This window comes from Eucalyptus grandis, chromosome 11 (genome assembly GCF_016545825.1).
Source record: "Eucalyptus grandis isolate ANBG69807.140 chromosome 11, ASM1654582v1, whole genome shotgun sequence".
Taxonomy (NCBI): domain Eukaryota; kingdom Viridiplantae; phylum Streptophyta; class Magnoliopsida; order Myrtales; family Myrtaceae; genus Eucalyptus; species Eucalyptus grandis.
The window spans coordinates 10,872,507-10,887,987 of NC_052622.1; the positions used below are offsets into that span (position 1 = coordinate 10,872,507).

Below are 15,481 nucleotides of genomic sequence, written 5' to 3' on the forward strand. Positions count from 1 at the left end.
ATGGCCTTCGCTTCGCTGATGAGCAAACAGGAGTTTCTCTTAACGTTCGTTGAGTTCAAAAGAGTCAATTTTTACGTGTGAAGATCAGTTTATCAAGGGCCATTGACAGGGAGCCGATCGCTTTGATAGGTAAGCTTTTGATTTCACTCGCCAGCATTCAATCTTCCCCCCTTTGTACTCCAAAGCACCCACCTCATTATTCATCGTCCAAACAATCTGTATGGACAATTTTCTGATTTGTTGGTCGCTTGATCAAGTAAATCAGGCATGATCACTCTTTCGAGTCTTATTAACGTATGCCATTTGTGTTGACATCATGCAGACAAACTCTAGGCAACGCCCCTTCATAATTGGTGTACTAGTGGGGTTTCAAATTGTGGCACACCTCAACATCTCATGGACTGTACAATTATGTTCCGCTAAAATTAATCTCACGATGAAAAACTTTTCGCTGAAAGTCATTCTTCAATTTTCTAGTGGAGGAGACAGGTTTCATGATGATTTCAGATAGAATATATCATAGGTAGACAAGAAACTACAAACAGAACATAGGAATTTTATTGGCGAAAAGGCTTGAAAAATACAATCACTTCAACCAAACCAAATGTAAACAAACCATGCCAGAATTTAATCAACAATGTGACACTTAGGATAAAAACACACATCGAAATTTAATCGACAACATGAATCTGGAAATTATAGCTAAGAAACTCACTGGAATTTAATCGACGTGAGTCTGAATTTGAAAGTACAATATAGAAAATCCTTCAACGAGGGGGAGCAAATGTAATTTAGGTCAAACTCCCTCCATCCAAACATGGCTCGAGAGAAACTGGATCAGTTATTAGTGAGTGCACACGGTTCCTCGAAAGATCGTCTGGAGCTCCAACTGCATCACCGTCATGGTACACACAATGCGCCATCCGTGCAAGGTTGAAAGCCATCCGCACAAAAGATTGATTGAAGGTTGAGTCATTGACTAGATATTTGTTCAGCTTCTTCCACGTTGTGTCGATCAGTTTGATAACGTATTTGCGAGCCTCTAACTCGGAGACCCCCATTTCTTGCATGCAACACCAGATTGAATTTGTCGTCTCTCCCCTCTCGAGCTCAGCCTATTAGGAAAATGTTTTTGCCAATTGGTTTAGAAGAAGCTGCCCGAGAAATTATGAATACGTGGACAGAAATTTCAGTTGTTTCACTACAGAAAAATGTGCCTGTAAAAGGTTCATTGTGACACAAAAAAGAAGAAGAAAAAGAATGAAGAGAGCTGTGCCTGTATAAGGTTCATTGTGACACGAAAAAAAAAATACGGACTGAAGAGAGCTGAAAACATGCATACCGATGAGGTAGCGAGATCATTGGTAAGACGGAAAATCATGGATGGCAACCGCAAGAGATCATGGTAATGTTCTAGTGATTCAAGTTCCTCCTTTCTCATGCTTGGACTGGATAAAAAAGTAGGCATGAATCAACATGACATGCCCTGATACTGAAATCCACCCGTTGTTTAAGTACTCTTCTACTCGTGGGGTGATCTTGTTGTGACTCCATTTAGCTTCTTGCAAGAAGGCTTCACACGAATCATACCACTACAAAACAGTAGAAACACCAAATGTCCGTATTACGTAGGAGATTCCTTAAACAAAGATGCATGCATGGTCGATTAATACAATGTCGAGTCATGTACCGCTTTTGTCAAATACGGGATGACATTTTCCCGAGTCTCCTTGAGAGTGTCGTAAGCCAGTTCGTTCACGCTGTTGTAGAGAGCTAAGAAGCACAACTTCATATAGCCAGGAAGATCTTCCACAGCATTAATGTCCCATCTGAAACCACGAATGATAAGATGACACTTATGAAATGCGTGAATATTATTATCTCCAGGCATGTCGATGAGAGATGGACCTGCGAACAGCGTCTGTGAATAGCTCCAGTTCGTCCAATGTGCCATAAATATCGTACACATCGTCGATGATGACGTTCAGCATGTTCACTTTGGTCAGCCCTTTCCGACAATTACTGAGTGGATGCTCATCTGCCACTGCGACCGCTGCAAAGAAGCACTCCACTAGTCTATCCCTCGCGAAGTTTAGTTCGTTTGCGAGGCCAACATTATTCCACCATCTGCAGCAAATCAAAGAGTAAAATTTTTAGAGTATACATTGCAATTTTCTCGAACACATGTCAAGCTTTCTAAAGTCTAATTACCTTACAGTCCATGAATTCCATCGTCCATTATAGGATTTTTCCTCATGAGTTTGCAGACTAACCTTGACATTTCCTGAAGATCTCTTTGGAGGATTGATTGCGACGTGTTGAAGTTCAGCACGGCAAATTCGAGGATTCGATGATTGGTGTATCCGTGTCTGCTGTAAGCTTCAATGGACTGTCGAGCTTCTAGCAATGGCATTCTACGGTGCAGAGGCAGTTCTAATTCATGTTTCACTTGGTCTTGAAGATCTTTGTTGACGTTGCGATTAAGATTTCTGAGATGCTCAATGGCGAATGATCTAGCCCCGTGCAAGATGTCTTCTTCTTCAAAGGCCAAATGGGAGGCTTCGTGTAGACTCAGCATACCTTGGACATCACCACCAAGGGTCTTCATAAAACTGCCACTTTCGTCCATGAAAATCTTTAAAACATCTGTTTATTCGAAGCCTAGATTAGTCCATCTGATTAGAGAAAGATACTATGCAGTTTTTTTTATTTATAAAGCCCTTGGCTTATGAGAGGATATGGTGAGGTCCTATGCCGAGAGCTATTATAGATGTCACTATAACAAGTGTTTAGCATGTCATAGTGATTACAGAATACTTGTCTGTTTCATAAAATCATTTCGAACCTTCATACACAAGAGTTAGTATAACAAAAATTGCAAAAGCATCTTGGTCCCACTTTTGAGAACTATCTTCTAATTGCTTTTGTTTCATCAGATTTACGATGAAGTACCTTGAGAAACTTCAAAGCCGTGCTGTCTAAAAATCCGAAAGCTTAGAGCTGTGCCATGCAGAGACTTCTGCCGGCTCTTATTGACCGCATCATTAGAGAGACATCTGCGAAGAGCTCTCGAAATGTCTTCCTCAAAATGTTGGCCGAGTCCTAAGCGTTGAAAGTCATCAACCAGAGCAAATATGGTCATGGGTTCAGCTTTTTCGTCATTGAGAGCACCTCTCACTTCTTCTTCCAACATTTGTGCCTTTTCTCTCTGTAGCTCGACCTACGTTAGAAGAAAGTAAAATCCACAGCTTAGTGTTTGAACCCTAGAAAAAGCAAAGAAAGATACTTCAAAGGAAGAGGTGGAAATCTTCTATCTAGTGGTCCCATTTATGTCACATGCGTGGGATTATGACTGATTTTTAAGATGAAATAATGTTGTGTAAAAGACGTCAAGATACACGAGGATAGAGGATTTCATCTTTTCATGGCATGCTGTATTTTTTGATAGGTTTATATTGTTAACTAATCACAAATGACAATCGTTGATGACTCTCTATTCTCGTTTGGATAAGACTTGCTACATACTTGTTGGAAGAAAACCTCTTCCAATCAATATTCGGGTTGGCGGATACAATACTGTGAATGGCATAATTTTTGTATGACGCTCACTTAAATATCATAATGTTTTTTCAATTGTCTAAGTGTCATAATTTATATACGACACTCATTTGAGTATCATAACTTTTTTTTCAATCACTTAAATACCATATAACTTTTCAATCTATTACTTAAATGTCACAAATTTTTTAAAAAACATTCCATGTTAGATTTCTAAGATTTGGATAAGCATTTATAAAAGGGTTTGGCACTTAAGTGATAGATTAAAAGTTACAATACTCAAGTAAACATTTTTCAGAAGTTATGGCACTCGAGTGATCGAAAAAAAAATTATGATACTTAGCGAATGCTGTAACGAAAGTTATGATAGTTGTGGTGTTCCTTACCTTTAGTTATATCCATATTTCGATGATGGCCTTCCAATTCATCCATCAAAAACATGATTAGAGGAAACTAGTTATGGAGGAAAATATGACCTATCAATAAAAGTGATAAATCTTGATTATGAGACCACATGAATTAATAATTATGACAATGGGGAGATCATTAAATCAAATGTCATACTCATCAAGTTAGTACAGTGACGCCTAACATAAAGTTACAGCACAACCAAGTTTGATCGACAGTTTGTCCTAGGGTAATTATCCTCTCTAATTCCAAAATTTCATCTATGTTTTATTGAGAACGTGAGAATAATTGAACTTCCAATTAGACTAAATTCCCACCGATGCATTGAGCTGCCTTGTCCACGTACCTGCAGCAATGCTCCACCCACAAGTGGCCAATGTAGGAACCAAGGCTACTTTGAGCGAAAGACATTAATGTCTCGTATTCAAACCAAGTATTTAACCACTCATCTAAACATTATATTTAAGTTCAAACCAAATTACGAAAATCGTCTTCTTTTCTTTTGACAGTAGCATAAATGTCTCGTATGGAGAACATATAGCTAGAGTGTGGTTTTTACCGCATGACGAGATTGACGGCTTTCATCAGAATCAAGTGACTGAAGGTAATTGTGAGTCCAGACGGTTGGCTGATAATTGGCCGATCTCCGTCGTCCTTGAGTATCAGAGACCTGCGTGCTCGCTCAACAATGGACTCGACCATTAGCCGTTGGAGAGGGAAGCTTCGGAAGATAAGGCGCGGACAAAAGACGAAGTGCCATTACTCACACGAATTGGACTAAGGCCAATCCTACAAAAGGTGAAAACTCAAAGATCAGTGCATACTCTCAGTTAGCGTGAACGGTCCCTATTTATACAAAATATCTGATTCCCTAGGACACAACGTTGGAATACGCTACTAGATTTTCGACTTCAAGCGATCGTCGCTGTTGTCGTGACGGACCATATGCTCTTGTCCTCTCATTTTTCTACGTATGCTCGATCACACGCTGCTGCTGGATTGTCCCTCGTCGAATCTTCTGTCCATGTTGCTCAATCACACGCTACTGGGCTCGCCTCTCGTCCATCCGTTAGTGTCCTCGTGTTTTTAGCCGAACACCTGTTCGGAAACAAATGGCGCACGAGAAGTTGTGTCATTCTCAGGATCGAAGATTTTATATGGAGATATTCTCTCTATATACCATCATTATTCTCCCGCAAGCTATAAAGAGGGAATCTGCACGGAACATACAGTTATGGATGGTCCCTTGTTCTCCCAGAGAAGCAAGGCCCCACCTTCTGGGAAAGGGATTGATGCTCGAGAGAAATAGGCTCGATTATCAATGAGTGCATACGGTTCCTCGACCGGTTGTCCGGAGCTCCATGCGCATCTCCATCCTGGTACATGAAATGTGTTGTCCGGGCAAGATTGTAAGCCATCCGCACAAAAGATTGATCGAAGGTGGAGCCATTGACTAGATATTTGTTCATCTGTTTCCAAGATGTGTCGATCAATTTCATAACGTAATCGCGAGCCACTGATTCGGAGACCCCATCTCTTGCATGTAACACATGATTGAATTCGTTGTTTCTCCCCTCTCTAGCTCAGCCTGTTAGGACCATAGTTTTGCCAATTGTTTTAGCAGAAGATTATTTTAGAAGAAGCTATCTAAAAGATTATTGAGTATATGGATATTATGACTGCAGAAAAAAGAAGTATTTGCATAAGGTTAACTGTGAAACAGGAAAAATCAAACTAGAGAGAGCTGAAAAAAATGCATACCGATGAGGTACCGAGATCATTGGTAAGACCCAAAATCATGGATGGCAAGCGCAAGATATCATGGTAATGTTCTAGCGATTCTGGTTCCTCCCGTCTCATGCTTGGGCTTGATAAAAAGTAGGCATGAATCAATATGACATGCCCTGATGATGATATCCACCCATTGTTCAAGTACTCTTCAAATCGTGGGTTAGTCTTGTTGTAGCTCCATTTGGCTTCTTGCAAGAAGGATTTGCACAAATCATACCACTGGGAAGCAATAGAAATACCAAATTTACGTATTAGGTAGGAAATTCCTAAAAGTCGGATGCGTACATGGTCAGTTAGTACAATGTCGAGTACTGAAAAGTCTTTTCGCTTACCGATTTTGCTAGATACGGGATGACAATTTTCCCGGTCTCCTTGAGAGTGTCGTAAGCGATTTCGTTCACTCTGTTGAAGAGAGCTAAGAAGCACAACTTCATATAGCCAGGAAGATCGTCCACAGCATTGATGTCCCATCTGAAACCACACAAATGACAAGGTGGAACCTCAACCTCTAAAATGCATGAACGTTATTGTCTCCAAGTAAATGGACGAACGATGAACCTGCGAACAGCATCAGTGAATAGCTCCAGTTCGTCCAATGTGCCATAAACATCGTACACATCATCGATGATGGTTATCAGCGAGGTCACTTTGGTCAGCCGCTTCCGACAATTAGCGAGCGTAGGTTCGTCTGCCACTCCAACCGCCCAAAAGAAGCACTCCATTAGTCTATCCCTCACGAAGTTCAAATTTCTCGCGAGGGTAACATCATTCCACCATCTGCGATAACACAGTATAATTTTAGAGTATGCATTGCAATTTTTCGAATACATGGGAAGCTTTCCAAAGTCTAATTTCCTTATAGCCCATGAATTCCATCGTCCATTGTAGGATTTATCCTCATGAGTTTGCAGACTAGCCTTGACATTTCCTGAAGATCTCTTTGGAGGATTGATTGTGACGTGTTGAAGTTCGTCACGGCAAATTCGGGGATTCGATGATTGGTGTATCCGCATCTTCTGTAAGCTTCAATGGACTGTCGAGCTTCTAGCATTGGCATTCTACAGTGCAGAGGCAGTTCTAATTCATGTTTCACTTGGTCTTTGAGATCTTTGTCGACGTTGCAATTAAGGTTTCTGAGATGCTCGATGGCGAATGATCTAGCCTCTTGCAAGCTATCTTCTTCTTCAAAGGCCAAATGGGAGGCTTCGTGTAGACTCAGCATTCCTTGGACATCACCACCAAGGGTCTTCATAAAACTGCCACTTTTGTCCATGAAAATCTTAAAATCATCTGTTTATTCGAAGCCGAGATTAGTCCATCTGATTAGAGAAAGATACTATGCAGTTTTTAATTTATAATGCCCTTCGCTCATGAGAGGATATGGTGAGGTCCTATGCTGAGAGCTATTATTGATGTCACTACAAGTGTTTAGCACGTCATAGTAATTACAGAGTACTCGTCTGTTTCATATAATCATTTCGAACCTTCGTGCACAAAAGCTACGCTAGTATAACAAAAATTGCAAAAGCATCTTGATTTCACTTTTGAGAATTATCTTCTAATTGCTTTTGTTTCATCAGATTTACGATGAAGTACCTTGAGAAACTTCAAAGCCGTGCTGTCTAAAAATCCGAAAGCTTAGAGCTGTGCCCTGCAGAGACTTCTGCCGGCTCTTATTGACCGCATCATTAGAGAGACATCTGCGAAGAGCTCTCGAAATGTCTTCCTCAAAATGTTGGCCGAGTCCTAAGCGTTGAAAGTCATCAACCAGAGCAAATATGGTCATGGGTTCAGCTTTTTCGTCATTGAGAGCACCTCTCACTTCTTCCAACATTTGTGCCTTTTCTCTCTGTAGCCTGACCTACGTTAGAAGAAAGTAAAATCCACAGCTTAGTGTTTGAACCCTAGAAAAAAGCAAAGAAAGATACTTCAAAGGAAGAGGTGGAAATCTTCTATCTGGTGGTCCCATTTATGTCACATGCGTGGGATTATGACTATGATTGATTTTTTAAAGTGAAATAGTGTTGTGTAAAAGACCTCAAGATACACGAGGATAGAGGATTTCATCTTTTCATGGCATGCCGTAGATTTTGATAGGTTTATATTGCTAACTAATCACAAATGACAATGGTTCATGACTCTCTATTTTTGTTTGGACAAGACTTCCTACATACTTGTTGGAAGAAAACCTCTTCCAATCAGTGTTCGGGTTGGTGGATACAAGTACGGCAAGTGCCATAATTTTTGTATGACGCTCACTTAAATACTACAATTTCTTTTTCAAATGTCTAAATGCTATAACTTATATACGACACTAATTTGAGTATCATAACTTCTTTTCCCAATCACTTAAAGCACCATATAATACTTAAATATCATAACCTTTTTAAAAAGTCTTCACTGCAAGTGATATGTCATGTTAGATTTCCAAGATTTGGGTAAGCATTTATAAAACGTTTTAGCACTTAAGTGATAGATTAAAAGTTACAACACTCAAGTAAACATTTTTTTACAAGTAATAGCACTCAAGTGATCGAAAAAAAAAAATAGGACACTTAGTGAATGCCGTAACGAAAGTTATGATAGTTGTGGTGTTCCTTACCTTAAGTTATATCCATATTTCGATGATGGCCTTCCGATTCATCCATCAAAAACATGATTAGAGGAAACTAGTTATGGAGGAAAATATGACCTATCAATAAAAGTGATAAATCTTGATTATGAGACCACATGAATTAATAATTATGAAGATGGGGAAATCATTAAATCAAATGTCCTACTCATCAAGTTAGTACAGTGATGCCTAACATAAAGTTACAGCACAACCGAGTTTGATCAACAGTTTGTACAACCAAGCGTGTCACTCTTACAAGTTTTTCTGCCGTCTATGCTCATATCATCTAGACAGACTCTAGTTACGCCTCTCCATGATTCGTGTACTATCAAGGTTTCAAACTATGGCACACCTTAACGTCTCTTAGACCTAACACATAATTGCCCGAGCTTGTGAGTTGTAACACCAACAATAGGATTTTTCTTCATTCCCATCATGCGATACGCATTTTGCAACTCAACCTGATATGAACTAAATCGGGATGTTATCACCGTTCGATTGACATAGGTATTCAGCAACCTTGAGTTGTCTATGGTGACAACTACTCATCCATCAATGTACTTAAACATGTTTGATAGCTTGCCTTGATCTCTAGTCATATCGCTTGAGCACCCCGAATCAACTGCCAAATCATTATTATAATTGATTAATTTATCACTTATAGTGAAAAGGGTCGTCACATCTTTTGACTAAATGATAGAGAAGAATGCAAGCTATTTTTATTCGTCACTGCCAGGGACACATGGAAAGCCCAGTCCTCTTCACCATTATTTTCCTCAGACGTTGCAATGTTTCCTTCTATTCTTTTCAATTGAAAATCCCTAGCAAAGTGACCTTTTTTTCTCACAAATATAGTAGTGATTGTCTCATGTTTGGCTGTTTTTACCTTCATTCTCATTATCTTTACACTGATCCCAACGAGCTCCCCCTAGCTGAGCACTTGTCCCTTGTGGTCACCTTTGTCAATCTTAATAGGAGTTTTTTTTTCTCAATTTACCATTTTTAGTGCGAGCACCATTTCTCATCTAACTCTTAAACCCTCTTTTATTACTAAAGAGGGTAGTCTTATCATCATTTACTAAGACCTTAGACATCTATTTTTCTAAAGCCTCTTGGTTGGCCAAAATATTCTCCAAATCGGTCAAAGTTGGATCTTTAGCCCATCCACAAGGGGCTGTAACAATAGTGTTTTACTCTAGTCATACCCCGTGAATGGTGATTCTTTTTATCCTAGTCTCAAAGATGGTACTTTGAGGATCTAACTTTGAATTTTCTTCCAAAAATATTTGACTTAGGAAAAATATCATATCCTATTGCTAGATCAATAGTAACTTGTTTTTCAATTATTCTAACTCGCTATCATTTATCCTCACAAACAATGCCACCAAAGCATCCTATGCTGTCTTCAAAGGCTTTGCACTCTTGATATGCTGCAATAATTCATCTTCTACTGTGACCGCAAGACTTTGAGAGTCTTACCATCATTGATCTTCCACTTCCTCCACTCTTCATCATTAGTGGATGGTTTGGTATTGTCATTGCTAACGATATGCCACAAATCTTGATCTATTAGGTAAAACTGCACATAATTATTAGAATTATTGTAATTGAAGTTGTTGAGCTTCTTTATTGCCATTCACCAAACTCAGGACATTCGCTGACTTCGTTAAAATGCCCAACAATATACCAAGTGAGCTTCGTCCCAATTTAACCAATCACAGTCCCTGACTATACACTACCAAAACTCTATTATGGTTAATGTCATCGGGTCCATTGGCCTATCCCTCATGAAGTTCAACTTGTTTGCAAGGCTAACATTATTTTGCCATCTACAATAATCTAAGAGTAAAACTTTATGCCTCACAAATTTCCACTTGCCTTTGGTGGTCTGGATCCAGAGAAGGGAAAAATGACTAAAAGTGTCCTTAATCAATAGCAATTGTTTCAATTTAGTCCTATATCTTCTTCTTCTTCTTTTTTTAGCAATTTTAGTCATAAACCTTTTATGATTATATCAATTTAGTCATTCGATCAAATTTGGCCGGTCGATAGACAATTTTTTAATAATATTTTATTTTTTGAATTTTTTTACTTAATTTTTGTATTTTTTCTTTTCTTTTTCCTTTATTTTCTCTCTCTTATTTTTTCTTCATCCCTTCTTCTTTCTCTTGCTTAGACGACGAGCCAAAAAGGGGAGGGCCAATCATTGTCAGTGGCGAGCCCCCATCGGATCTAAAAAGGGGAGAGCCAATGGATCGGCGAGGTCGGCCTCGCATGGTTTGGCTATCTCGAAACTTCCAAGAAATCCTTCACACAATGAAGGAGACAAATCAAAGTGCATCAGCGACAATGTCATGGAGATCATCTTCTTCTCCTTCAATCAATGGTGGGTGATCCTCCCTTCGACGCACGCATTGGCTGATGGGCTCTCTCTCTTTTTCTCTAATTTGCTAGCGGTTAGGGGTGTCATCCGTTGCCTAGATCCAATGAGGCTAGGTGAGGGTGCCTCATTGGATTTAGGTGAGGTTGGCTTCGTTGTCGCTAAGTGAGGCAAGCCCACACCAAATCCAGCTAGAGCTCGCCACTGGTCGGCAATCGGCCCTCCCCTCTGGCTAGTCATTGGAGCAAGAGGAAGAAGATGGGAGGAGGAAGAAAAAAAGAAAAGAAAAAATTCACAAAAATATATAAAAAAATACAAAGAAATTCAAAACAAATAAAATAGTATTAAAAAATTGTCCGCCAACGCCGCCCGGCGTCCACGCCAGCGTTAGCCAGCCAAATTTAATATGATGGACTGAATTGGCATAATTATAAAAAAAATTAAAAATGAATTATCAAAAAATAAGATTTATAACTGAATTGAAAAAAAAAAAAGGATTTTTTTGGTAATTTTCCCTCCATATAAGATAACAAATTATTCTATCCGGTGTTTGGCAATGTCCTCCATTAGATCGGATAGTCCCAAAGCGAATGTGGTTGTGGGTTTAGCAGTTTCATCATCAAAGGCACCTCTGACTTTATCTTCCAACATCTGTGCCTTTTCTTTCTATAGCTCAATCTACATTAGAATTAAGAAAATCCAGAGCTTAGTTTTTGAATCCTAGGAAAAAGCCAAGAGAGATCATTCAAAGGAAGAGGTCGAAATCTTCAATCTCAGGGTCCTATTTATGTCACATGCATGGGATTATGATATCTATTATTGACTTTTCATGTGATGCTAGGGATTTTGTTTGGTTTATATCGCTAGCTAATCACAAATAATAAAGTATCGTACCTTTCTCTATTCTCGTTAGGACAGAGAAAACCTCCTCCATTCAATATTCAGGCCGGTGGATACAAACAAGAACATCACCATATTTATGTGTAGTCATATCTACATTTCGATGATGGCCCGAACTTCCAATTCATCCATCAAAAACTTGATAAGAGGAAACTAAGTACGGAGGAAAATATGACCCATTAATAAAAGTGATAAAATATTGATTATGAGACCACATGAATTAGACAAGGGACGACAATCTTCCTTGACCCCTTCAGAGTGTCCCGAGTCAATGTCATTTTGCTATTGTGGAAAGATCTTCCACAGCATTGACATCTTGTCTAAAAACATGCAAATCAGAAGCCGAAACTTCAGCAATTGAGATGTGTGGATATGGCTTTTCCAAATAAATCGATGTCTATGAATAGCTCCAATTCATCCAACGTGACATAAATATCGTGCACATCATCAATGACGCTTATAGACTTGTTCACCTTGGTTAGCCCTTGACAGAAGTTGGGGAAGGGCTCATCTATCACCGCGGGCCATTGGCTTATCCCTCACGAAATTCAACTTGTTTGCAAGGCTAACATTATTCCGCCATCTACAATAATTTAGTAAAATTTTAGAGCTGCCTCACAATTTTCCACTTGCCTTTGGTAGTCCGAATATAAGTCCAGACGAGGGGAAAATTGCCAAAAGAGTCCTTATCCAATTGCAATTTTTCCAATTTAGTCCTAAACTTTGTTTTTTTTTTTAGCCATTTCAATCCTAAACATTTTTGCAATTGTGCCGATTCAATCCATCCAACCAAATTTGGTCGGCCAACAAACAATTTTTTGATAATATATATTTTTTAATTTGTTAATTTTTTATTCTTTTATTATTTTTCATTTTTTTCTCTCTTATTTTTCCTTCCTCCCTTCTTCCTCTTGCTCCAACGACCAGCCAAAAGGGAGGGCTGGTCACCGGCCAATGGCGAGCCCCCGTCGGACTTGGCAAGAGCTTGCCTTGCCCAATGACAGCGAGGCTGACCTCACCCACATCTGACAAGGCAAGTCCTAGCCAGTGGATCGATGAGGTCGGCCTCACATGGTTTGGCTATCTCAAAACTTCCAAGAAATCCTTTGCATGACTAAAGAGACAAATCGAAGTGCATCGACGACGATGTCATAGAGACTGTCTTCTTCTCCTCCAATTAATGGTGGGTGATCCTCCCTTCGACGTGCACACCAACGGGCTCTCTCTCTCGTTTTCTCTTATTTGCGGGCCATCAGGGGTGTCGTCCATGGCCCAGATCTGATGAGGCACCCTCGCCCAACCTCTGGCGAGAGCTCTCCTCGCCAAATCTAGGTGAGGTTGACCTCATTGTCACTAGGCGAGGCAAGCCCACACCAAATCAAGTGGGAGCTCGCCTCTAGCTGGCAATCGGCCCTCCCCTCTAGCTAGTCACCGAAGCAAGAAGATGGAGGAGGGAGGAAGAAAAAAAGAGAGAATAAATTCACAAAAAAAATATTAAAAAATTATCCATCAGGACCGGCCGCACGTTCACATCAATGTTGGCAAACCAAAATTAGCCCAATGAACTGATTTGGCATAATTACAAAATGTTTAGGATTGAATTATCAAAAAACTAAGGTTTAGAATGAATTGAAAAAAATTTAAAACTTTTTTGGTAATTTTCATTTCATATAAGATAACAAATTATTCTATCTAGTGTCTAGTGACGTCCTCCTCTAGATCAGATAATCTTGGAGTGAATGTGGTTATGGGTTCAGCAGTTTCATCATCAAGGGCACCTCCAACTTTCTTTTCCAACATATATGCATTTTCTCTCTATAGCTCAATCTACATTAGAATTTAAAAAAAAAAAAAAATCCATAGTTTAGTTTTTGAATCCTAGGAAAAAGTCAAGGAAGATAATTCAAAGGAAGAGGTCGAAATTTTCAATCTTAGGGTCCTATCTATGTCGCGTGTGTGGGATTATGATTTCTATGATTGACTTTTCATGTGATGCTGGGGATTTTGTTTGGTTTATATCGCTGGCTAATCACAAATAATAAAGGATTGTACTTTTCTCTATTCTCATTAGGAAAAAACTTCCTCCATCCTTGTTGGGAGAAAACCTCCTCCGTTCAATATTTAGGCTGATGGATACAAGCAAGAGCATCACCATATTTATGTGTAGTCATATCTACATTCCGGTGATGGCCACAACTTCCAATACATCCATCAAAAACATGATAAAGAGAAACTAGGTATGGAGGAAAATATGATCTATTAATAAAAGTGATAAAATATTGATTATGAGACCACATGAATAAGCAATCACGGCAATGGAGAGATTGTTAAATCGAATTTCTTAGTTATCAAGTTATTAGAGTGATGCCTACCATAAAGGTATGGCACTACCAAGTTTGATCGACGGTTTGTTCTAGGATAATAATCCTCTCTAATTCCAAAATTTCATCTGTCTTCTTGAGAAAGTGAGGATAATTGAATTCTCAATTAGACTAATTCCCCACTGATACACCAAACCGCCCTGTCCATCCATGTACCTTTGGTAATGCCCCACCCACAATCGGCAGATGTAGAATCCAGGCTAGTTTGAGCGGAAGACGCTATGGTTCGAATACAAGATGTCTTGACTCCGAACCCAGCGTTTAACCATTCGTCTAAACATTAGAGTTAAGTTCGTGCTAAATTGCGAAAAGCATCTTTCTTTCTTTTAACTTTAGCATAAATATCTCGTATAACAAGAGGGTGCTTTACCGAGCAACGGGATTGGCGACCTCCGTCGGCCACAAGAGACTGAAGGTAATTGTAAGTCCAGACGGTTGGCTGATAATTGGCCCATCTCCGTCCTCCTTGAGTATCAGAGACCTGCGTGCTCACTGAACAATGGACTCGACCATTAGCTGTCAGAGAGGAAAGCTTCAGAAGCTAAGGCGTGGCCAAAAAGATGGAGTGCCATTAATCGCGCGAACTGGATTAAAGCCAATCTTACATAAGGTGAAAACTCAGCGATCTGTGCACGCCCTCGTTAGCGTGAACAGTCCCCTATTTATACATAATTTTTTTTTTTAATTTACTAAAACATGACGATGGAATACGCTGATAGATTTTCGACTTCAAGCGATCATCGCTGTTGTCGTGGTGGACCACATCCTCTCGTCCTATCGTTTTTCTATGTAAGCTCGATCACACGTTGCTGGATCGTCTCTCGTCAAATCTCTGTCTGTGTTTGCTCAACCATACGATGCTGTAATCGTCTCTCGTTCACTCGTTGGTCTCTTTGATTGGCGCGCGTGAAGTTGTGTCGTTCTTGTGGTATCATATCGACAGTCCCTTCGCCTGGGCTTGCGGGCCTTATCGCAGGGATTAGATTTTTTGAAAGATCGGGACTCTTGACGGCCTTGCACCCATCCATTTTGCTGGATCGATAAACCAATCGACCGTCCTCGTTATTCCCATGAATCTCTTAACAAGCTACGCAAATCACGTGGATTTCCTTTTCGGGTTCATATGAAATCAGTGCGGTCTTAACTTACTTCGATTGTGCCGAATAAAATCCCCATGACACACCAAGAGGGCTCCCACTGCTGATACTAGATAAGTCTGAAACGAGTATTTTTCAGATTCAAACTCGACACATGGAAGTGGGGTCGCAATGACACCTCCAAACACGCCTTCATTAATGGGAAAATTGAACCCTCACCTTCCAGATCTCAGCCCCGACCAACTAGATTACGCTTTGATGCAATAATTAATATCGATTGATTGAGCGCGTGATATCGAGTTAATATGCTACATTATGTAGCTCTCGCTATGAAAGACTTCTGTACGCTATT

The 15,481-nt window shown here is 39.7% G+C and overlaps 1 protein-coding gene and 1 pseudogene across 1 annotated transcript; both read right to left on the reverse strand.

The window, feature by feature from the left end:
- Positions 1–573: 573 nt before the first annotated feature.
- Positions 574–5,465, reverse strand: LOC104424821 (annotated as a pseudogene).
- A 286-nt stretch (positions 5,466–5,751) lies between these two features.
- Positions 5,752–14,679, reverse strand: LOC120289653 (isoprene synthase, chloroplastic-like). Its single transcript, XM_039304949.1, has 7 exons — positions 14,403–14,679; positions 8,360–10,983; positions 7,354–7,618; positions 6,675–7,047; positions 6,316–6,534; positions 6,090–6,228; positions 5,752–5,942 (listed from the first exon to the last, which is right to left on the reverse strand). Exons 3-7 carry the CDS (start codon positions 7,589–7,591, stop codon positions 5,895–5,897), a joined length of 1,017 nt encoding a protein of 338 aa, XP_039160883.1. The 5' UTR covers positions 7,592–7,618; positions 8,360–10,983; positions 14,403–14,679; the 3' UTR covers positions 5,752–5,894.
- Between the last annotated feature and the right edge of the window lie 802 nt (positions 14,680–15,481).